Below are 22,378 nucleotides of genomic sequence, written 5' to 3' on the forward strand. Positions count from 1 at the left end.
ACATACAGTGTTATGTTAGTTTCAGATATACAGCTTTTTTTTCCCCTGAATTATCTCTGTCCCCATCTGAGGTCAGTTTCACTGAGTTTTTCCTCCTGGTCTTTCCTTTTCGTCTTGCTGGTTTTCATCATGTGTCCAGGTGGCCTGTTTATATTTAATAATAATAAACTTGAATGGATATTTATATAATTGGTGTGTGGAGAAACATCTAAGTGGAAGCTCTGTGTACTTGGAAAATCATGAAATCAGCTGCTTAGCTGTAGGTTGAACCTGTAGGGAGTCAGCAGTTAAACTAAGAGCCTCCCAAACGCAGAAAGAACAGCCCCACTCCAGAGCAGCAACGGGCACATGAGAAGCCTTAGCTCTTCTCAGATACTTTAATTTCCTAACAGTAAAGTCCTTTCAGTCTTGCCCAGGGGCAAATGCAGACTGGGTGCTATATCGTCCAAGCAGTTTGGGAGTCAGGGCTGGGAAAGCTAAGTACTGCATACAAAGATCATCAATCAACCCATCTGTTTTCAGCCCTGCTTCTCCTTCTGGATCTCTGTTGTACCAACTCTGAATCAGGAGATTCTGTAAAATTCTTCAGGACAACGATTTCCACCCCTCCACTGTGACCCTTTTGTGGTTTGTTCTGGGCTACAAGTTCATCCACTGAGTGTCATCCATCAATATGCTTCCTTCCTTTTTTTCTTTTCTTTTCTTATCTTCCACACATTGTTGAAATTTCTTATATTCCTCTCTATCTTTACTATTAGAAAAGTCTTTCCCCCCCAACCCCCCCTTTTTTTTCATTTGTAATGTAATGGAGTCTCGGAAAGTAGTGATGAGAAAAACATGCACTTGATGTGTCATCTTGAACTAGAAGAAAAGCCTGTATATTTAAAGGCCCTCAGGTGATTATGATCTGACAAGTTTGGGAGACACTGTCCTAAACTATCTTTTATTCTTACTTACCCTTTATTTCAAGCACTGAGCGTTTACAGCTTTGTAACTCCTTGCATTCTATGCCTCGGTTTTCCTACTAGTTATCATTTTCATCAGAGCAAGAGCATGTCTGAAGGTTCTTTGTGCTTAGCCTACTGCTCTTCACCCAACCCCTTGAACAATGTAAAGCATGGCTTAGAAGTTCAATAAATTATCCTTGAGTGACAGAATGAACAAAGGGATGAGTGAGTGAAGGAATGATATTCATTTGAGTAAGTAGTTTCTCTAGTATCTTATTCTGCTTTTATTTACTCAGTAGGTTTGTTGTTGTTGTTGTTGTTTTTTGAAATAAAACTAGTCAGCTATATGTAGCCATTCAGAATTAATTCCCTTTAAAAATAGATACAGTGACTCACTTTTATTTTTTAAGGAAACTTTCCATTTCCAAGAGCCCTATTTCCAGAAACCCTTCATAATGCACAAGCTTTCAGCTTGCAAATGGTTTCATTTGAGTCTCATACCAGGAATAGCTTGTATGAATCCATAAACATGAATGAGGCTCTTCTTGTGGGATTTTCCTATTTTAGTCCAATGCTTACCTCAAATAGAACCCATTTAGGTGAATTCTGCTGCCATAAACCCATTTAAACTCAAGGTTGTCATTGTAAATAACAAGATTAAAAGCAAACATACCTCAGTCATCATTGATTCATATCTCAGACAGACAATAAAATAAATATATCTATTGAAATATAGCAGGACAAAAATGTTAAAAACTAATAATCCATTTTTATCATTCTTCAAGGTGAGTCTAAATGTTTGATAAATAACATACATAATCCTTATCTTCGTGAACTAGTTTTTAATGAACACAGGAATAGAAATGCTGAGATTTAAAAATAGGAATGGAAAGAGAACAGTTAGCACATTTATTGTAGACTTATGCTAAGATCTGACTTGCAAACATTTTTTCTTTACCACATACCTGATATTTTCCATTGAGTGAGTGAAAAGGTTTAGTCAGTTTCAATAGTGACTATTTTCTTCAATCAAGTGTTTTCATTTTGTTACCGATGATTCAGGTATTGTGCATAATATTTAAGTCAGCCAGGGCCATGGGGATACAATCTGCAAAATTCAGAATGTGGGAAGTTCTACAGGACAAATGACCCAGTTCTCTCAACAAATAAATTACTTTCCTTACTTAACTTTGAAAGAGTACTCGGGCTGCTCTGGGGAGAATAAACTGAGGGGAAGCAAAAACCATGGAGACCGATTAGGAGCTACCTTGCTAATCTATGCAAGAGATGATGGTGGCTTGCACCAGGGTTTTGGTGGTAGGGAAGATGAGAAGTAGTCAGATTTGGATATATATTGAAGTTAAAGTCAAAATAATTTGCTGATAGACTACATATAGAGTGTGAGACAAAGAGATAGAGTGAAGGACAATCCAAGGATTTTTCCTTGAACCACTGGAAGGACAGCGTTGCCATGAACGGAAATGGATGACTGCGAGAGAAGTGGGTTTCAGAGGGAAATCAGGAATTCAGTTTTGGGCAAGGTAAGTTTGAGATGTCTGTCAGACCCCCAAGTGATAGTCAGCTGGAAATATCAGCCGAGAGTTCATGAGTGAGTTCTGGGTAGGAGATATAAATTCGGAAGTCTTCAGAGTATACAAATGTTGTCAAGCTGTTAGAATAAGTTAGATCACCAAGGGAGTGTGAGTAGAAACCTGTTGCTTCGAAAATACTGTGGAACAAACAATCCCAAAATTTAGTGACTTAAAACAACAATCATCTGTTCTCATGGATCTATACTTGGATAAAGGTTTGCTGATCTAGGCTGGTCGTGTGGGGGGGGTGATTTGGTTCTGCTTTAAGTATCTTTCATCCTTCTCCTAGAACCAGTGGACTGGCTCAGGCATGGTTGCTGTTTGAACTCCCCCCTGCCCCATGGCAATGTCAGAGGCACAACAAAGAAACATATAAGGCCGGGGCACCTGGGTGGGCCAGTCGTTAAGCATCTGCCTTCAGCTCAGCCCCGCATCAGGCTCCCTGCTTGGCGGGAAGCCTGCTTCTCCCTCTCCCACTCCCCCTGCTTGTGTTCCTGCTCTTGCTATCTCTCTCTGTCAAATAAATAAATAAAAAATCTTAAAAAAAAAAAAAAAGAAACATATAAGGCCTTTTGAGGTCTAGGCTCAGAGCTGGCCCAGCATTTCTTCCTTCTTATTCTATTGGCCAGAGCAAGTCATATAGCTGAACCCAAAGTCAAGGATCAGTCAAATGAAAAGGCAAAGGCACTGGTACATGGAAGGGTAAAAGTTGAGTTCAATAATGCAATTTCTCCTAAGTCCAGGGACTGAGTCCATCCTGGAGCACTTACCTTTAAAAGGTAAGTTTGAATTCTACATCTACCCTGCCCCCCCACATCTAATCAGAGGCCAAACATAAAGGTTACCCTAGACATCATCTTAACCATTGCTCCCCCTTGCCTAAAGGAACTTTACTGAAGGCATTAATTCTTTGATTTTTGTTACAGGAATGAAAACATTGATTCCATAGTACCAGTTGCAAAGAAAGTCTGTGGCAAGATGGTCCAAGATGCCAAAGTGTGCCATCTAACAGTCTGAAGACAAAAAAACACAACTTGAAGCAAATGATAAGGAGACATCTGTATGTGAAATTGAAAACTGCTCAACAGAAGCGTCTGGTAGGATATCTAACATGAATGCATGAAAACGTACCACACTGACATCAGAAGCTCAGCACCATGCAGCAAGTTCTAATTTTAAATAGGCTATACCCAGTTGGGTTTTTTTTTTTTTTCCCTCAAGCTACTAAGATACAGAATATGCATTTTACCCATTTCTTTGTTTGGGGAAAAATTTTTTTCTAAACTGAGACAACTGTTTAATAAATATATTTTAAAAATTCCAGGCTTTTAAATTTTTTTGGAAGTAAGGACATCCGAGGAACAATTCTTTTTAAAAAATATAATCTATTATCAGCTTAGTCTACAAGCCTGGATTTTTGAAAAATAGTGGATCAGATAATGGGGTACTAGTACTCGTACACTATCTTATATTTTAAGCTGCTTTTGCTAGATCTAGAGATTTTGGGGGCTGAAGGAGCCTTAGAGATCATAATCACCTAATTTTATAGATGAAGTAACAGAGGCCCAGAGAGGTTAACCTGATTCTTTTGAAAATAAAAGAAATGAATCAAGTGAGTTGTGACCCAGGGGCGAGTGACACAAAGAGGTAACTGTGAGAGGCTTTACCCCACCTCCTCTGCATCTATCCCCATAATCTCCAGCCACCCCCCCCATTACCCCCTCCTCAGTAAATATACAAGCTAGTAAAAACTGTTATTCACTGTTCAACCAAAGCTGCCAGACAAGGTCCCCTGGGTGCCCTCTCCCCTCTCCCAGCCCAGGGTAGCAATCCTGGATTGGTCACCGTCCACTTATGAGAACAACCTTCCTTCTCTACCACCAGAGTCTAGAGCTTTGTGGACCTTGAAAAACTGGAGGATTTGTTGGTATCTTGTTGTTTCTTTTATTTCCTTTACTTTATCTTCCTGTGTCTCTCCCTACCTGATTTGCATTTAGGACCGATTATGGAGGTAGTGTTTATGTGTGTCTGTGGGAAATAATACATCTCTTCTTCCCTGTAGGTACTAACTAGTTGGCTTATTTAAGCTTAATTTCTTCTTGGGAGATTAACTAATTATTCTTTTTTTTTTTTTTTTTTGGCTAGTGTCTCTTCCAGCAGCAGCCACAGCAACAAGCACATGGGCCTCCAAAGTGCTTTCTGGGACTAATGTGCTGCTTTTCTATTTTCTATTTTAGGGGACCATGAGAAGTTCAGAAGGTGACTAATTTGCATACTTGGCCTCAACAATATCCAAAATTCAACATAATCAGGCTCAGCTTCTTACTGCTGCCCTCAGTCAAAGATAAACAAAGCTAGACCCAGTTACAATGGTAAAGACAGATTTTAATCTGTAATATACCATTGCAGTAAGCAAGAGGGTCAAATGCAAACTGACCTCAATTTCAATTTGTACAGAGGTGACTGGGCATTTTAAAGGGAGAAGAAAGGGAGGTGAACAGGGGCTCAGTAGAGTCAGAGAAGTGAAAAATTACAGAGGGGTAGTCAGTGTAAATGTTGACTGGCCAGTTGTGACGGTGAGCTGACAATTATCAAAATTAGGATTCTACCCTCCTACAGACACTGGGAAACAGAGGCCCTATTCTTCCTGATGATTACATTTTTTTTTTAAAGACTTTATTTATTTGACAGAGAGAGAGACAGCGAGAGAGGGAACATAAGCAGGGAGTGGGAGAGAGAGAAGCAGGCTTCCCGCCTAGCACAGAGCCTGATGCATCTGCCTTCGGCTCAGGACATGATCCCAGGGTCCTGGGATCGAGCCCCACATCGGGTTCCCTGCTCAGCGGGAAGCCTGCTTCTCCCTCTCCCACTCCCCCCTGCTTGTGTTCCTGCTCTCGCTGTGTCTCTCTCTGTCAAATAAATAAGCTCTTAAAAAAAAAAAAAAAGAAGTAGAAGTAAACAGTAAAAGTTAATTTTTTTTTAAACATTTTATTTATTTATGAGACAGAGCACAAGCAGGGGGAACAGCAGAGGGAAAGGGAGAAGCAGTCTCCCCGCTGAGCAGGGAGCCAGACTCCAGGCTGATCCCAGGACCCCGGAATCATGACCCCAGCCGAAGGCAGACGCTTAAAGGACTGAACCACCCAGGCGCCCCTACAGTAAAAGTTATGTTCCTAATTCATTTTATTTACCTATAATATTTTGATTTCAACATGTAATCAACATTCCAACATGTAATCAACATTTAAAAAAAATTAATGGGAGATTTTACGTCGTTTTCGTCCTAAGTCTTTGAAATCCGGCGTGTACAGTCTCACGCTTTGCAACAGCTCAACTGCGACCGGCCACATTTCCGGCTTTCAGCAGCCACACCTGCCTGGCTGCTGCACTGGACTGCACAGGTCTGGACCGCCGATCGCATGCGCCTTGCTGACGTAAGCGCGGGGCGGGTCCTAGCCGGATCGGGGCGGAGCTTCTGGGAGAACGCGTTTGGGGCCTCCCCGGCTCCCGTAGGAGAGCGCCGGCCGTGGCAGCGCCACGTACCCTGCGGCGCCGGTAGAAAAATCAGTTGGGCCTCGGGGCGGCTCCGGGTGGCCATGGCCTTTACCTTGTATTCACTGCTGCAGGCGGCCCTGCTCTGCGTCAATGCCATCGCCGTGCTGCACGAGGAGCGCTTCCTCAAGAACAGTGAGTGGGACCGCGGGGTAGGGCTGAGGGGGCGGCGGCGGAGCCCCGGGGGCGCGGAGCCCAGGCGGGCCGCGGGAGGGGACACCCTGGGCCGCGACCTACGGGAGTCCGAGGGCTCGACTCTTGCGGCGCTTCCTTGGAGGGAAGAAGCCGAGCCACTTCCCGTCTCACCGAGTTTGAGCTCAACAGCGGGACGAAGATTATTAAACAGATGTCTCCTGTGTGCGGGACCCCGGGAGTTGGGATGGGAAGGGGTACAGAGAAGAGCCAGGGAAGCCTCTGCCTGCGATTAGTTTAGTAAGTTAACGCAGTCCTCTGTGATCGCTTTTAATGATCAGAAACCTAGGGTCTGAGGTTTTAGTTACAGAGGGAGGGGCGTGGCTCATTTTGGAGCCTGGGTAATTAGAAGAATGAACTGATGGAGGGCCATAGGGGTTCCTGGTGTTTGAGGCTAGGAGGAAAGGGAAGGTGTTGGGATTATCATGGCATCCAGATGCCCACGTTCCAAGAAAAGTTTATTCAGCACAGTTTATTGGGTGTCTACAGTGTGCCAGGCTAGAATCTAAGAATACCAAGATGAAGACAACAGTTTTGCTTGTCATACCACAGAATACGGCGATTTCCATGTCGTCCTGGGCGGGGCACTTCTTGATGTATGAGGCAAAATTAAGACAGGATACTGCATGATGTGCATCATTTGTCTGTGCAAGTATACCTGATATACAAAATATACCATTATTTGTCTGTAAGTATGCCAGATATGTCTGTGTGAGTCAGTGAAGCCCAAACCCATGAGCAAGATTGATTCATTTCATTTATTCCTTCAGATTTATTGAGCACAAATTATGTGCCGAGCCCATGTAATTAAGAGCTGAGGTTACAGGAGTCACTTGCCCTTCTAATGGAAGTTAAGTAAAAAATAAACAAGTAACAATGACAAGTATGCAGAATATTATGGAAGAGAAGTGCAGGGAAACACTAGCTTGTGAATCTTTGAAAGCGTTCTGGAGGAAGTGTGTTTAACCCAAAATCTAGTAAGTAAGTAAACATTAATTAGGCAAAGGGTTGGGAGGGTGAGGAGTAAGAGCTCTTGTGAAAATTGGGGCAGGTGAAAACGAGGTTTTAAGGTTTTAAGCAGGGCAGTGACATGACCAGATTTGTGTTATTTGCAAAAGCCTTACTGCAGTGTGGAGAACAGACTGGAAGGGTAGAATAGTGGGTGTGGGAAGCACCATTCCAAACAGGGCAAGTAGAAATGGTAGGTATCACATCAGTTGAGTTGGTATAATAATAACTAACACTTAACACCACATACTAGGATCTGTATCAAGTGCTTTGCATATATTAACTTGTATAACCTTCACAACAACCCTATGAGATAGGTACTGTTTTCATCCCCAGTTTACAGATGGGAAACCAGAAGTACAAAAGAGAGTAGGTAACTTTTCTATGATCACACAGCTAGAAAGTGGCAGAGCTAGGATTCACCTTAGGCATTCTGACTCAGAAGTTCATCTCCTCACTAGTATACTGTACAGAAAAGTAGAAGGTATGTGGGGGTTGAATTGTGTCCCCCCCAAAGATACATCGAAGTCTTAACCCTTGGTACCATATAGGTGACCTTATTTGGAATTAGGGTCTTTGCAGGTATAATCAAGTCAAGATAAGGTCACACTGGATTAGGATGGCCTTAGATCCAATGAGGTGTCCATATAAAGAGAGAGATACAGAAACGTGGGGGAAGGGCACCTGGGTGGCTCAGTCAGTTAAGCAGCTGCCTTCAGCTCAGGTCATGATCCTGGAGTCCCGGGATCGAGTCCCACATCGTGCTCCCTGCTCAGCAGGGGGTCTGCTTCTTCCTCTGACCCTCTTCCCTCTCGTGCTCTCTGTCTCTCATTCTCTCTCTCAAATAAATAAATAAAATCTTAAAAAAAAAGAAACGTGGGGGAAGAAGGCCAAATGACAACAGAGGCAGAGATTGGAATGATGCAGCAAGAAACCAAAGAATGCCAAGGATTGCCAGTAACTACCAGAAGCATTGAGAGGCATGGATGAGATCTTCAGAGTCCCCAAAAGGAACCAACCCTGCTAACACCTTGATTTTGGATTTCTGGTCTCCAGAACCGTGAGAAAATACATTTCTGCTAAGCCATACATTTTGTGGCATTTTGTTATAGTAGTCCTAGGAGACTAATACAAATCAGAAGATATTTTAAAGATAGAAAAGGCAGAATTTTACTCTTCGGTCATTGGGAATGCGGAAGAGGAAAAAGTCAAAGATCTCTAGGTTTTCTGGCTTAGCAACTGAGTGAAGCATAGTACCTTTACCAAGTTAGATAGTACTGAAGGAAAAATGAGGGCAGCGGTGGTAGGTAAGAAGGTGAAAATATAGTGAAATAAGTTTTGGACATGGTGAGTTTGAGATTTCTATGAGATATGCAGGTGGATGTGTGGGATAGTCAGTTGGAGTTAAGTCCATAGAACAGAAGCAAGAGCCACAGTGGAGACTGAATTTGACTTTGTCAACCACAGATGATAAATGAAGCCATATGAAGAGATGAAATTGCTCAGGGAAAGAATACAGTACAAAGAGAGTTGGTGACCAGGACAGTCCCAGAATCTCTTCCAATATTTAATGTTTAGGTAGAGCTGGAAGAACTGATAGGAGAAATTGATGAATGAGCAAAACAAGAGAAATGGGAAAATCTAGACAGTGGGGTTTCACAGAAGTCGAGTGTTTGAAGAAGGAGGCATGGTACAACAGGGGAATGTTCGGGGAAGGACAGGTAAGGACAGAAAAAGGTCCTAAGCATTCAGGGTAATAGAAGTCATTGGTGATTTTACACAAGCAGTTACAACTGTGGATAAAACCCGAATTGGAATGTGTGGCTAAGTGAGTGGAAAGTGATAAAAAGGGAGATCACCGTAACAAATACAGTAATAGTGGAAAAGTTTGCAATACTGTGAGAATTACCAAAATGTGATAGAGACACAAAGTGAGCTGTTGGAAAAATGGCACCGATAGACTTGCTTGACACAGGATTGCCATAGACCTTCAATTTGTAAAGAACACACTCTCTGGGAAGTGCAATAAAGGGGGGCAATAAAATAAGGTGTACCTGTATAACATTGTATAAAGTGTACAGTGATCATTCGATACACGTATATACTGCAAAATGCTTACCCCAGTTAGTGTTCTTCGTGTCAAATAATTATAATTTGGTTGTGGTTGTGGTGATAAGAACATTTAAAATTTACTCTCAATGCAACTTTCAGGCATGCAGTACAGTATTGTTAACTATAGTCACCATGCTGCACATTAGATCCCTGGAACTTACTCATCTTATAACTGAAAGGTAGTACCTTTTGACCAGGAATTTCCCATTTCGCTCACCCACTCAACCTCTGGCAACCACCATACTACTCTCTGTTTCCGAGAGTTGGAGATTCCACACATAAGTGAGATAATATAATATTTGTTTGGCTTATTTCACTTACTGTAATAACCTCAGGATTTACTCATGTTGTCACAAATGGCAGGTTTCTCTTCTTTTTAATAGCTGAATAATATTCCATTTAATATATACACTACATTTTCTTTTTCCATTCATCTCTCAGTGCATACTTAGACTGTTTCCGTATCTTGGCTATTGTGAATAATGCTGCAATAAACATAGGAGTGCAAATATCTCTTCAAGATAGTGATTTCTCTTGGAGAAATACTCAGAAGTGGGATTGCTGGATCAAATGGTAGTGCTATTTTTAATATTTTTTAAAGATTTATTTATTTATTTGAGAGAGAGAGAGCACCTGTGAGTGGGGGGAGGGGCAGAGGAAGAGGGAGATGCCTCACGGAGCAGTATGCCAGTGCGGGGTGTGATCTCACGACCCTGACATCATAACCTGAGCCAAAACCAAGAGGTGGATGCTTAACCGACTGAGCCACCCAGGTGCCCTGATAGTACTATTTTTAATTTTTTGAAGAACCTCCATACTGTTCTTCATAATGGCTGCACCAATTTACATTTCCATCAACCATGCACAAAGGTTCCCTTTTTCCACATACTTTTATTTATTTACTGCATCTTTATATATATTTTGAAATCAGGGCGTATCTTTATAGTGGCTGTACCAATTTACATTTCCATCAACCATGCACAAAGGTTCCCTTTTTCCACATACTTTTATTTATTACCGCATCTTTATATATAGTTTGAAATCAGGGCACATGATGCCTCCAGCTTTCCTCTTCTTTCTCAAGATTGCTTTGGCTATTTGAAATCTGTAGTAACACACAGTTGATGCCACTTCTCTTTAGCATTATACTGGATATTCTAGCCAGGGCAGTTAGAAGAAAAAAAAAGAAATAAGAGACATTCAGATAGTGAGGCTGAAAAAGTAAAACTATCCCTTGTTTGCAGATGACATAATCCTGTGTATAGAAAATCCTATGGGGTCACTAAAAAACTATTGTAACGAATAAATGAGTTCAGTAAGGTTGTAGGATCCGAGGTCAGGAGCAAAAAGCAATTGTTTTTCTATATATGAACAATGAACAATTGAAAAGGAAATTAAAGAAACAATTTCATTTACAATATAAGTAATAAAATACTTAGGGATAAATTTAACAGAAGAGGTGCAAGTCTCATACTATGAAAAACATAGGCATTGTTGAATGGAATTAAAGAATAAAGATATTCTTAAAGGTAATTAAAGAAAATAAAGACATCTATGGTCATGGATCAGAAGACAATATCATTAAGATGACAATACTTAATATTATTGATTTACAGATTTAATGCAAGTCTATCAAAATCCCAGTTGGCTTTTTGCAGAAACTGACAAGTGCTCCTAAAGGAAATGGACCCAGAATTGCCAAACAATTTTGAAAGAGAATACAATGCCCAGACCTTACTCCAGACCTGCATTTAAATTTTCCAGAAGTGAAATTCAGCAGTGTCTTCTCCAAGATTTCTGCAGGTGACTTAGCTTTGTGCCCTTAAATGAAAATCACTACTACAGACTGTTGGAATGGCCCAGAAATGTTAATACTTTCCTCCTAGAATCTTGTCTTCATTTCCTCTTCTCTCCAGAAGTAGCACAGATATTTTGTCTGAATATATGTTTTGAATATGGTCCCAGAACTAAGGGAAAACACCACATTGCCTTGTCTAAGTCAATAAGCTGTTATTTTAAAATATCTAAGGGGCGCTTGGCTGGCTTAGTCGGGAGAACATGCCACTCTTGATTTCAGGGTCTTGAGTTCAAGCCCCACATTGGGCATGGAGCCAACTAAAAAAAAAAAACTCCCCTTATTCAGGGGTGCTTGGCTGACTCAGTCAGAGGACCATGTGACTCTCAATCCAACCCCCATGTTGGGTGTAGCAATAACTACAAAAAATAAAAAGTGAAATATCTAAATATGTTTTAAAATAGACTTTTAAGATATTTTGAGTATTTGTTAAATATTGTTTATGTAGGCTCTTGACTCTTGCCTAGATTTTCATAGTAACCTCCTCACTGGTCACCCTCCCTCCAGTTTTGTTTCTCTCTCTCTCCCTTTTTTTTTTTTTTAATGATTTTATGTATTTATTTGACAGAGAGAGACACAGCAAGAGAGGGAACACAAGCAGGGGGAGTGGGAGAGAAGTAGGCTTCCCGCTGAGCGGGGAGCCCGATGCGGGGCTTGATCCCAGGACCCTGGGATCCTGACCTGAGCCAAAGGCAGACGCATAACAACTGAGCCACCCAGGCGCCCCCAGTTTTATTTCTCTTTGCTTAACCTTCCATGAGAAGCTGAACATGTTCCCTCATTGGTTTGAAATTCTTGAATTGTTTAATATTCATAGCCTCCAGTATAAAAGTCAGGCTCCCTTGTGTGACCTACAAGCTCACCATAATGTATTCTTTCTTCTCTGTCCTTCCCTTTCTTTTACCCTTCCCCAGTATTTACCCTGTGTGCCATTCTTACGTGGTGCTCTTCTTCGCTACTGAGCCTTTATGCATACTTCCTCTGCCTTCAGGTTCCTTGACTTAACTCAGACTGTTCTTTAAGGCCTACCTCTGCCATTTGCCTCTCCTAGAAACCATCACTGACCTATTTCATAGGTTGTAGCACCACTGCAGTTCCTTTCTGGTCTTCTCCAGGAGACTGATGACAAGGATTCTCTCATTTTTACAATTCCGTCAGTCAGTGAGTATTTTCTAAATAACTGAGTAACATTACCATGATCATATTCTTGCAATTCCTGATTTGAGAGCTGTATGTTTATACCAAATAGTTTAGCCAGTATTTTGACTGTAGTGCAGAGAATGTGTTTCTTCTGGTGTTCCACAATGATGCAAATTCCCTTTTTGTACAAGAAAAAAAAAACATACACGCAGTGAATTTTAATACCTGCCCAAATTATTCTTACTAGTGTTTGTTTGTGGTGCCAGGTATGGATCCATTTGACAAGTATTATGTCCGGTAGCATTTATGAGTGCTACAAAAGAAACATTTCATACATGAAACAGTGTATGAGTCAGCTCTGGCTGCCATAAGGAAGTATCATAGACTGGGTAGCTTAAACAACAGAAACTGATTTTCTCGCAGTTCTGGAGGCTGGAAGTCTAAGATCAGGTCGAGGTGCGGTGAGGGCTATCTTCCTGGCTTACAGATGGGTGCCTTCTCACTGTGTTCTCACATGGCTAGGTGGAGGGAGGAGGGAGGGAATCGAGATCTCTCTCTTCTTCCTCTTTTTTGTAAGGCCACAGTCCTATCAGATTAGGGCCTTACCCTTAAGATCCATTTAACTGTAATTACCTCCTTAAGACCCTGTCTCCACATAGGCTTCAACATAGGAATTTGGGGGGAACACAATTCAGTTCATAGCCAATAGTTAAAATATTACAAGGTACTACGGATTCAGGGTTTAAATGACTGCTCCAGAGCCAATGTAACATTAGAATTTAGAGTAGTGAGAGCTGTATGAGCCCAGGTAATGGAGGGAGAATTCCTAAAGGAGGTAGATGTTGAACAGTAAATCAGGTGTGCACAAATACAGAGAAATGAGCAAGGCATTTTACAGGCCTTGTATGATAGTCATGGTATGAGCATGGCAGTTTATAAAACATTAAGAAAACCATGTAGACATGTAAGTTTCTCTGTAAATGTATAGTCTAAAAAGCATTTGTTGAATTTCATCCCAGATTCAATAGAAATTGTTATGTTGAGCTGGAAACTAATTATATTGATCGAAGTATACCAGATCATTTACTTCAACATTGATCTTTTTGATCAAGGTAATTTTTTAAAACTTATGTTAGCAGAATTCTTTATTCTGGAGTTTATTGGGTACGTTCACATCTATGATAGCATTTGATTCCCATGCAAACTTGGGTGACACTGACAAAGTGAAGCAGCTTATCTCTTTTGCACGTATGGAAACAGGGTCAACCAGCCCTCAAAACTCTACTAATACTTTTAATACTAACACTAACTGTACTAATACGTTTCTAATACTTTTTCTTCAGGATGTATCTGGCTGAGGGTTGTTGGCTGAATCTGGATGGATTGACATTTTGTGTATGACTCTTTGAAGTCTGGGCAGCAAAAGAACATTTTTGGTGTTTGCAATAAGTAACTTTTTATATTTAACTCTCTTCCTGAAATTATGGCAGCAACCAGTGCTGGCTGGTCTTACCATTTGTTCTTTTCTAGGCCCTCTAGCAATGGAAATGTCAAGAGAGCTGCAGAATTGAATCTTTCTCCTTTAAAAAAAAAAAAAAAAGGCAAAGCTCTTTAAAGCTTTGGCCAATTTCCTTAGAAAAACAACTGAGACTCCCTAATTAGCAGTTGGAGGGAGAACTATTTGTTACAGTAAAAGATAATCCATGGCATCTGGTCCTTTACTTGTCACCTTTGTGTTTTTTGTCCATGGAATATCTAAACAAAGGATTTACTCTCTCTACCTAAAATTAAGTTGTCTTTTCATTCTGGTGGCATGGAAATAGAGACTAGGCTAAAATTAACTGATAACTTAGTATTTTTTAAAATACTTCAATGCTGATGCTTAAAATGTCATACTCCCAATATTGTAGAGTTTTATCCTGTTTTGTTGAAGAGCAGTTATTCAGTGGTGGAAAATACATTTTTTTCTGGTAGTCACTCTTATTATGTAAAAACATACATTCAAACATTTTTGAAACAGGTCTAAAAGAAAAAAAGATTGTTGGAAATTATGCTTTCTAACAAAAATTGGGCGCATAATCCATAACATACTGAAAACAAGTCCTTTTTACCATCTAAGAGATTGTGGCCGTGGGTGGAAAGGCTTGTTAATTTTAGCAATGATAAATTCTAAAAAAAGCAAGTAAAGGAAATGAAACCAACAATACCATTTAAAGTTGGTTTTGGGGGTTTTTTAAAAAGATTTTTTATTTATTTATTTGACAGAGAGAGGGAACACAAGCAGGGGGAGTGGCAGGCAGAGCAGGCAGAGGGGAGAAGCAGGCTCCTGCAGAGCAGAGCCTGATGTGGGACTCGATCTCAGGAGCCCGGGCTCCTGGCAGTTGCTTAATCAACTCAGCTACCCAGGCGCCCCTAAAGCTGGTTTTAAAACATACTTTTAAATATTCAGAGTAACTCATAGATGAAGATTTTCCACTTGTAGACCTTGTCCCTGCCCTCAGGGTGTTCATGCCCTGAAGAGGAAGGCCTAATTGCAGAGGGATTTCTCCAGTGGGTGAGTGTCTTTACAGGCTTTCTTTTTAAATTTCATTTTTCTTTTTATCAAAGCAGTGTAAGTGTGTGTGTGATTGTTAAAAGTCAAAAAGCTCTTCTGTTTATAAAGAAAGATAGAAGCCTCCTGCCCCATCTCTCTGCAACCTGAGCCCCATTTCTCAAAAGCAATTATTTTCAACTCTTCTAAGTTTTGAGTCGCTGACTTAATGCTGTGGAAGGGTTTAGTATAATTATACCATCAGCAGCACATTTGTGCTCGTGGGAGCACAAGTACACACACGTATCCCCTCCCCCATCTCTCCCATCTCCAGCCAATTATTGGCAATATTGGTATTCCATATTTATGTTACCATCAGTGAATATTGCTCACAGCTGAACAATAAAAAATAATGATGTCATTCTTCTAGTTGATTTGTGGTTTGGGTATAGAATTCTAGATTGGAACTAATTTTTCTAAAGAGTTTTGAAGACATTGTTCCACTTAATTTTCTCATTTCCAGTATTGACATAAAGAAGTCTGATGCCGGGGACACCTGGGTGGCTCAGTTGGTTAAGTATCTGCCTTTGGCTCAGGTCATGATCCCAGAGTCCTGGGATCAAGTCCCACATCGGGCTCTCTGCTCAGCAGGGAGCCTGCTTCTCGCTCTGCCTGGCACTCCCCCTGCTTGTGCTCTCTCTCGCTCTCGCTCGTTCTCTCTGTCAAATAAATAAATAAGTAAAATCTTAAAAAAAAAAAAAAGTCTGATGCCATTCTGTTTCTGATTCTTTTTACAACCTGAACTGTCTCTCTTAAAGCCTTTAGGGTGTTCTCTTTGTCTTCAGAGGGCTGAGATTTTACAAAAATGTGGCAGCGTGTGGGCTTTTTTTTGGGGGGGGCTGTTCTCTCATTGGGTCCTTTTGGCTTAAAGGCTCATGTCCTTCAGTTCCACAGTATTATCTCTTAATATTTCTTTGATATTTCTCCCTGTCTGTTCTTTCTTCTGAAACTCCAGTTTTTCCTTTAGCCTTGTCTGATAGGTTTCCTCACCTTAATCTGTCAACCTCTTGAACTTCTTATGCTAATGTAGCAAGAACAAGAGCTTTGGCTTGATTCCTTAATGTTCCTTTTTTATGGCATCCTGTTCTTGTTTCATAGGTACAGGAGCTTTGCTCTCTATGGATGTTCATTTTTAAAAATGTTTTCTTCTGGGGTGCCTGGCTGGTTCAGTCAGTAGAGCATTCGACTCTTGATCTTGAGGTCATGAGTTTGAACACCATGTTGGGCATGGAGATTACTTAAAAAAATAAAGAATAAACCAGTCACTTAAAAAAACATAGTAAAAAGGTTTTCTTCTACTTCTTGCATTGTCTCTTCCTCAAAGTCTCCTTTTTCTGTTTTTGCTCTGTCCTTCCATGTTAAGGATGGTTTCTTCTTGACAGTTCATTTTTAAGTGTAGGGCACAGAGGCTCATTGGAAGCTGTGCTGTGTGCTTGGGCTTGTTTACTGGTGGGCCTCACTGGTGCTTGAAGACGTTGTCTTGTAAAAAGTTAATAGAATTTGTATGCTTTTTCCTGTTTATCTGTTTTTATCAGTGCAATTTTCTTTTTTTTTTTTTAAGATTTTACTTATTTATTTTGAGCTAAAAAGAGACGCAGAGGGAGAGAAACATGGGGCTCAATCCCACAACCCTGAGATCATGAACTGAACTGAAACCAAGAGTCAGACGCTCAACCGACTGAGCCACCCAGGCACCCCTTATCAGTGTAATTTTCAGACCTAGCAGGGACCCCAGGAGGGTCAGGGTGATCTTTTTCCTCCCTGACCCCATCATGATGAACCAGAACCACAGTGCTTTTTTTATTGTACAGAGCTGTTAAAGAGGTTTCTGTAAGTAAGTTATCCCAGCCATGCGGCTTTCCCATAGAAATCTTTTGTAGCAGTTACGGAGGTTGGAAACTGACACAGTTGATGGTGGGTGGTCATTTTGTGTATCCTATATGTCTAGAGATGAATATAAAGTAGTTTTTACCACACTGTAAGTAGGTGAAGGCTGGTGCTACAATTTGAACTTAGATTACAAAAAGAGGACTGCCATTTAGTGGACAATGCTGAGTGAGCTTCTGGAACAGTGAGACAGATACTTGGAGGAAAGACATGGTGGTAAAACTCATAATAGAGTAAAAGCAAACGTTGGAGAAGCGGCAGAAGTTTATTTGCTTGTTGGAGAGTAGATCCTGAAGTAGGAGGGTGATGCTGCCCAGGCAAGATGCAGGTATATTTTCTAAAATCACTTTTAATTTGGATAGATGTGTACATTTGATATTGGAGGATTTCTATCCCCTTCCCCTAAAGCTACAGTGGAATGATCTGTTCACGTTATAACTTCTTGTGTCATAAAAATTCAGAAATGGAGTTCTTTGGAATTGGGATCCTAGAAATTACCTTGTTTCACCTTATCCCAGATTAACTCAGTCTACTATTACTCACTTCAATTCCACAAACCTTTACTAAATACTTGCTGTGGGGTGGGAGTGCAGGAGAGTGGGAAGGTGAAGAAAGACTAAATTTAGTCCCCGTCTTCCAGGATTTTATAGTCTAATGAGAGACCCTTGAAAACAGCTAACCATGAAGGAGAACAAAGTTACTACAGTCAGGAGGCTATTTGGGGAGCAAAGAGAAAGAAGGTTCATTATGATATGAGAGGGAACTAGGAAAGGCCCTGATGCTGAAGTCAGACCTAGATTCAGAAGCTGCCTTTAACATGTACTGCAATTAATGGGCATTGAGTATGAATAGGAATTGGAAGGTAGTGGTGGGATATAAGGCTAGAATGTCAGTTTTAGGATTTGAACTAAGTAGGCAGTGGGAATCGTCACATGATTGGGTGGTGGAGAGATCTGACCCTGTAAGGGAGAAAACTCAAGGGGTTAAGACAGCTAGATTCCAGAGGCATCTGTTGAGAGAGTCTTGTGAGACATCAGCGAGGCTGATTGTAACCACTGTGACGGTGGCTGCAGTGTGGGGGCACAGAAACGGGCGACACTGCTGTCCACTGGGATGGCTTCTCAGCACAGCCCGAGCTAGGCCTCGAAGGGGGAGTGCGAGTCCAAACACATCGGCTCTCTTGTGAACTCGAATTTTAAAGCTTTATCCCACAACTGTCTCTGTTGATGTGACCAAAAAAGCAGGCCAACCCTTGCTTAACGTTCATGTTGACCAAATAAAAGTTGATTAAATGAAGTGCAGTCTTGTTTCCTGAGACTTGGTTCTTTCACATATAAAATAAAGACCATCATCAAGTTTAAGGGCCAGCATGTCAGGAACTAAGCCCTATAGTCATTGGAGCTACAAAACAATGTAATGTTAAGATATGAAAAGTGGGCCTGAAATGCAGACCAGAGAAGGACAAGTTGCAGAAGTGAGGCCTTCAGCAGAATGTATGGCAGTAATGAAAACTAGAAGATAAAGGTAAAGAAATAATGATGTATATCAGGAAAGTGACACAGAAGAAAGTAAAAGACTCTTCTACAGAGAGTAAGTGGGGTAGTGGGCTAGATTCCGCAGCTAGAATGGAGAAATGAAGAGAGTGATGAAAAGAGAAAGATGTGCCCCAGCTGGCAGGATGGAGGACTCTGAAAGCCTAAGAAGCTGTGAGCATGTTTACGTTCAAATTTCCCCAAGTAATGTAGATAGTGTGTCTCAGCCACAACATTTTTATATTGCTAATTGTGTGGGATTTTACAAATTCTGAATTGAGCTAATTATCGAGTTTGACCATATGCCTTGGTTTTCAGTTCTAAAACATATTTTGTTTGAAAAAAGGAAAAAACCAATCAGGATGTCACAACAATCATCTTCACTGAATTAAATGCCATGGAATAATTTAGACTGTAGTTTATTTTATAAAATCAGTGTGGAAATGAAATAAGATTGTGGCTGCTACCAAAGTAAAAAATACACTCTACAATATTTAATCAGTATGGTAACTTTTAATTCAGATGACTGTATTTTACTTCTTTAACAAAGACTCAAGCTAATCTTTTAGAAGATGACTAATGAGGGAGCAAGGCAAGTGCATAATAAGTTTTAACACAGCTAATCATTTTTGTATTACACAGTTGGCTGGGGAGCAGACCAGGGAATTGGTGGATTCGGAGAGGAGCCAGGAATTAAATCTCAGCTAATGAACCTTATTCGATCTGTAAGAACTGTGATGAGAGGTAAGAAAAAAAATTAGTGAAACGCTCTTTTAAGTTTTAATTTTGTGATTTCAAGTAGCAAAGCTTCTCAGTGTGAATACTATCACACCATTTTTGTAGTGAAGTTTTTTTCTCTTTAACCTGGCTTTACTGTTTAGAAGTTACTGGTTTTCTTTCTTAGTTTGCTTCTTACTTCTGTCTAAACCACTTGATGCGAATGGAATGTCCAGTGGTATAGTCTGTTCACGTGTTACCTCTCAGACTTGAAAGCAGTGTTCTTACCTTTTGGAAATTACGTTGCTTCAAGTAGTAAAGTCATCTAGAGCCCTGGAAGCCTTTTGAGAGAAAAATAAAGGTCCCATATCTGCCAGTCTGTTGGATATTATTTTAAGGATTTTATTTATTTATTTGTCAGAGGGAGAGAGCACAAGCAGGGGGAGCAGCAGGCTGGGATCATGACCTGAGCTGAAGGCAGACACTTAACTGACTAGCCACCCAGGCATCCCTATTAGATATTATTTTAGAGCAACTGGAGAAAGAAGGGTTCAAAAGTTTTTACTTAAAACCATTAAAATAAGGGTCTGTCTCCCTCTTTCGCTGTTAGGATTTTTGATCACAACTTTGGATAGAATGGTAAATAAGTTCACTCTTAATTTAGTGGTGAAACTGTGGAATCGTCTTTGCCCTTTATTCCTAATGTCAAGTGTCACAGACAGCCATGTCTCCTTCTGCCTGGACCTGGTGTGCTTCTGTGTTCCCAACCCTGCACCAGCACCATTCACAGATGTCTCATATTGATTTAGTTGTACCAGTGTGACTCTTAACCCCAGTCACACAAGCCCTCTTTAAAATAAATTTTGGATTTTATGATCCAGTGCATGTTCCTTTGTTACAATGATTTGCAACATGATTATGGATGACATATTGGTACTTTCATCCTCCCTAGATGCTAGTAACTATTACTTAGTTATTTCCTGCTATTTTCTTTATAGTAACAAACTTTTTTTTTTCTTTACAGTGCCATTGATAATAATAAACTCAATTGCCATTGTATTACTTTTATTATTTGGGTGAAGAACAGTGGGGGAAATGGAGACTCAGAAGAAGAGACGCCAGCAGAAGTTATTACTTCAGTCATTATTGGAATATACATGTCTTAGCTGGTCATCCTTGCACTTGACAAAAATGTAAACCTGACAATAAAACCAGAGTCCCTATTTATCTGATTTTTTAAAAAATGTTGCACTTACAGTTTCATTACAGAAAGATTAGGCCATCAGAGGCAGTAACTATCCAGGATTGGAATACATTTGATTGCTAACTGTTAATAAAAGTTCATGCTATGATAAAGATTGTTAAAAGGGTACAGGACTGTCACTTGTGTGTTTTAGAGATTTTTCCTCTCTCCTCAGGGATAAATTTTTTTTCAAGGTTTTGAAGTTCCTTGTGACTTAGCTATGATGTGAGAGTGATTATCTTCCTACATAAAATTTAAAGGATTTTTAAAAAGTAATTACTACATATAAAATGATAAATTGGTAATTTGGGTAATTTTACTTTGAACTCTGTTTTGTCTATGTATCGTTTTGGCCATGACAAATTCAAATTTATAGCAACTATTGAGCAATACTCTCTGACTTCAGGGAGAATTCTAATTTTGTAAGTCAGATAGTCACATGATGGTTGTGTTTTTAAGTTCTTTTCATGTGTTTGTTATTTTATTAGTTGGCCTGAATGATATTAGACCACTGTCTACATATTTCCATTGGTAGAAAAATCTATAGAAAAGTCTATGCTCTTTTTTACAGTAATGACTTATTTTTTAAAATCAGCCTAAATATTAGCCTGCAAGAGCAATCCTACAGTCACAATTAAACTATGCTATGTAGGAAGACTATTGTGAAGCATTTACCTCTCCCCCAAATTATCACGTTTCCGTTTTCTGGAGTAGCACATTAAGGGGTATAATTCTTAATTCTTCATTCTGTCTGTCAATAGAGATTCATGTTAGATAAGTTTTTTGTTTTGTTTTTATATTCTTAGACCATTCCATATTTGCTCATTCCATAATACAGTTTTATGCAGGAAGATTAAAATTATGTAAATGGTTTTCCTAGGAAATTATCAGTTATTATAGTTTAAAGGGATAGAGTGGCATCTTTGTTTATAGGAGAACATTTGTAAATAAAGTTAAATTTCCAAGTCAAGCACTTGTTTTTGTACCTTACCTGTCAGTGTTAACTGAATTAATCTCATTTCATGTGTGACACTGGTTATATACTTTCTTTGCTGTAAAATCACTGAGCATAGATTTAATGAAAGTAAACATTACAGTCACTTTTTTTTCTTCAGTGAGTTAACTGAATTGCTGATTACATCAAGGAGACTCATGAGCAACTTTTATTCCATGATTTAGGTTACTTCTAAAACTTCGGAGCAGGTACTGAATGCCTTTTGGCCATGCCTGAATTAGAGATAGATGATCTTTGGGCCACAGGCTTGCAGCTGAACCAAAAAGATGTACCAGGGATTCTTAGTTGATTATCTGGCTCATATGAGTAACATATTTGGCACTTAGAAGCAGTGTTCTTTTGGCCTTAACAAAAATCCGATGCATGAGTCGAAGTTTAAGCCACTGAACAGATTCAGTACATGCAATTAATTGAGAGCACTCCCATTTCTCCACAGACCATACAGAATTTTAAAAGGAAAGAAAAGAGAGACCTTGGCCTGATGCCATTTTCTTGTAAAACTTTACAGCACACCTTCATGCTCATTTAGTGGCAGGATACTGTCCGAGTTCAGACTCCAGTGAAGAGCAGTCATAGCAGGGCAGGATCAGAATATTCTGTAGCAAAGTAGTTCTGAGGAAACTGAAGCACTGAATATCAAAATATTTCATCTCTGGAGGCCACTTAACACAATTCTAGCTTCAATGTGCCTGTAGGAAGGTCGGCAAGGTTTCACAGGTTAGCCCTGATTTCCCCAGAGCAGTTGAAATTCAGTAAGTATAGTATCTTAGTTGACAGTAACTTCAGTGTCTGTTTGCCTGCCCACATCCTCCCTTTAGCCATTCTCAGTGTTAACAATTGGTGATCATTCTAGATTCCAAATATCCATGATGTTTATGGTCCTAATGTATGCTGACCCTGTGTCTGTGTGCCTCTGACCTATCTCATAAAGGATCTTGGGATCTTGGCTCACGTGTAGATGTTAACCAAATTCATACCCTGATCTTTAGTTAAGTA

General features: G+C 40.1%; 1 protein-coding gene across 1 annotated transcript; it reads left to right on the forward strand.

Annotated features, from left to right (window-relative positions):
• Positions 1-6,028: 6,028 nt before the first annotated feature.
• IER3IP1 (immediate early response 3 interacting protein 1) lies at positions 6,029-20,891 on the forward strand. The gene is made up of 3 exons (XM_045886766.3): positions 6,029-6,226; positions 19,050-19,151; positions 20,149-20,891. Exons 1-3 carry the CDS (start codon positions 6,136-6,138, stop codon positions 20,202-20,204), a joined length of 249 nt encoding a protein of 82 aa, XP_045742722.1. The 5' UTR covers positions 6,029-6,135; the 3' UTR covers positions 20,205-20,891.
• Positions 20,892-22,378: the final 1,487 nt, after the last annotated feature.

The sequence above is a fragment of the Mirounga angustirostris genome, unplaced genomic scaffold (genome assembly GCF_029215605.1).
Source record: "Mirounga angustirostris isolate CCGP_5_RB_7025 unplaced genomic scaffold, mMirAng1.0.hap1 SCAF_14, whole genome shotgun sequence".
In the NCBI taxonomy this organism is placed as follows: domain Eukaryota; kingdom Metazoa; phylum Chordata; class Mammalia; order Carnivora; family Phocidae; genus Mirounga; species Mirounga angustirostris.

Excerpts from the sequence above, each read along its gene's own strand:
- IER3IP1 (XM_045886766.3), top strand. The coding sequence starts at position 6,136 with ATGGCCTTTACCTTGTATTCACTGCTGCAGGCGGCCCTGCTCTGCGTC. Across the intron at positions 6,227-19,049 it reads GGAGCGCTTCCTCAAGAACA|TTGGCTGGGGAGCAGACCAG; the intron begins GTGAGTGGGACC and ends TGTATTACACAG. Across the intron at positions 19,152-20,148 it reads TGTAAGAACTGTGATGAGAG|TGCCATTGATAATAATAAAC; the intron begins GTAAGAAAAAAA and ends TTTTCTTTACAG.